Below are 431 nucleotides of genomic sequence, written 5' to 3'. Positions count from 1 at the left end.
AAGAGCCTTTCTCTCACTCGGTGGAGGCTGCCTGTCACACCGCTCGGTCAGATCGAAGGGCTGGGTCTGGTACCCCTGACAAACCGAGAGCCAGGTTCCCTCTCATGGTTCTTTTGACACCACACCGGCAACCTAAAAAAGGACAGAGAACACAAAGGACACGCCCAGCCCGCTGCCACAGTTCCAGGGTATTTATTCAGGAATAAATAGGTAACACAGCAGAACCATCTTAACCCTTTCCTCCCGGCTGCTGAGGCAGCCTGAAGCCCACCAGGCCGGCGACCTCCTCGGGCGAGCGCTCCCCCTTGCCGTGGTACTCCTGGTGAAGGGCAGTGTGCTCCCGGACGCTGCGGAGCAGGCAGAGGTAGGTGGCGGCCTGGAAGTGCAGCTCCTGCTGGGCCCGGCACAGCTTCTCGCTGGTCACCTGCCGA

At 60.6% G+C, this 431-nt stretch overlaps 1 protein-coding gene across 1 annotated transcript; it reads right to left on the bottom strand.

Moving 5' to 3' along the window:
• Positions 1-229: 229 nt before the first annotated feature.
• LOC104267376 (chromosome unknown open reading frame, human C7orf55) lies at positions 230-427 on the bottom strand (the record flags this gene model as incomplete). The annotated part of the gene is made up of 1 exon (XM_009876530.1): positions 230-427. A coding segment is annotated over one exon (198 nt), but the record flags the coding sequence as incomplete, so codon positions are not given.
• Positions 428-431: the final 4 nt, after the last annotated feature.

The sequence above is a fragment of the Apaloderma vittatum genome, unplaced genomic scaffold (assembly GCF_000703405.1).
Source record: "Apaloderma vittatum isolate BGI_N311 unplaced genomic scaffold, ASM70340v1 scaffold37359, whole genome shotgun sequence".
Taxonomy (NCBI): domain Eukaryota; kingdom Metazoa; phylum Chordata; class Aves; order Trogoniformes; family Trogonidae; genus Apaloderma; species Apaloderma vittatum.
The sequence above is the reverse complement of the archived record's forward strand: the minus strand, read 5'-3'. Positions and strand labels throughout refer to the sequence as shown.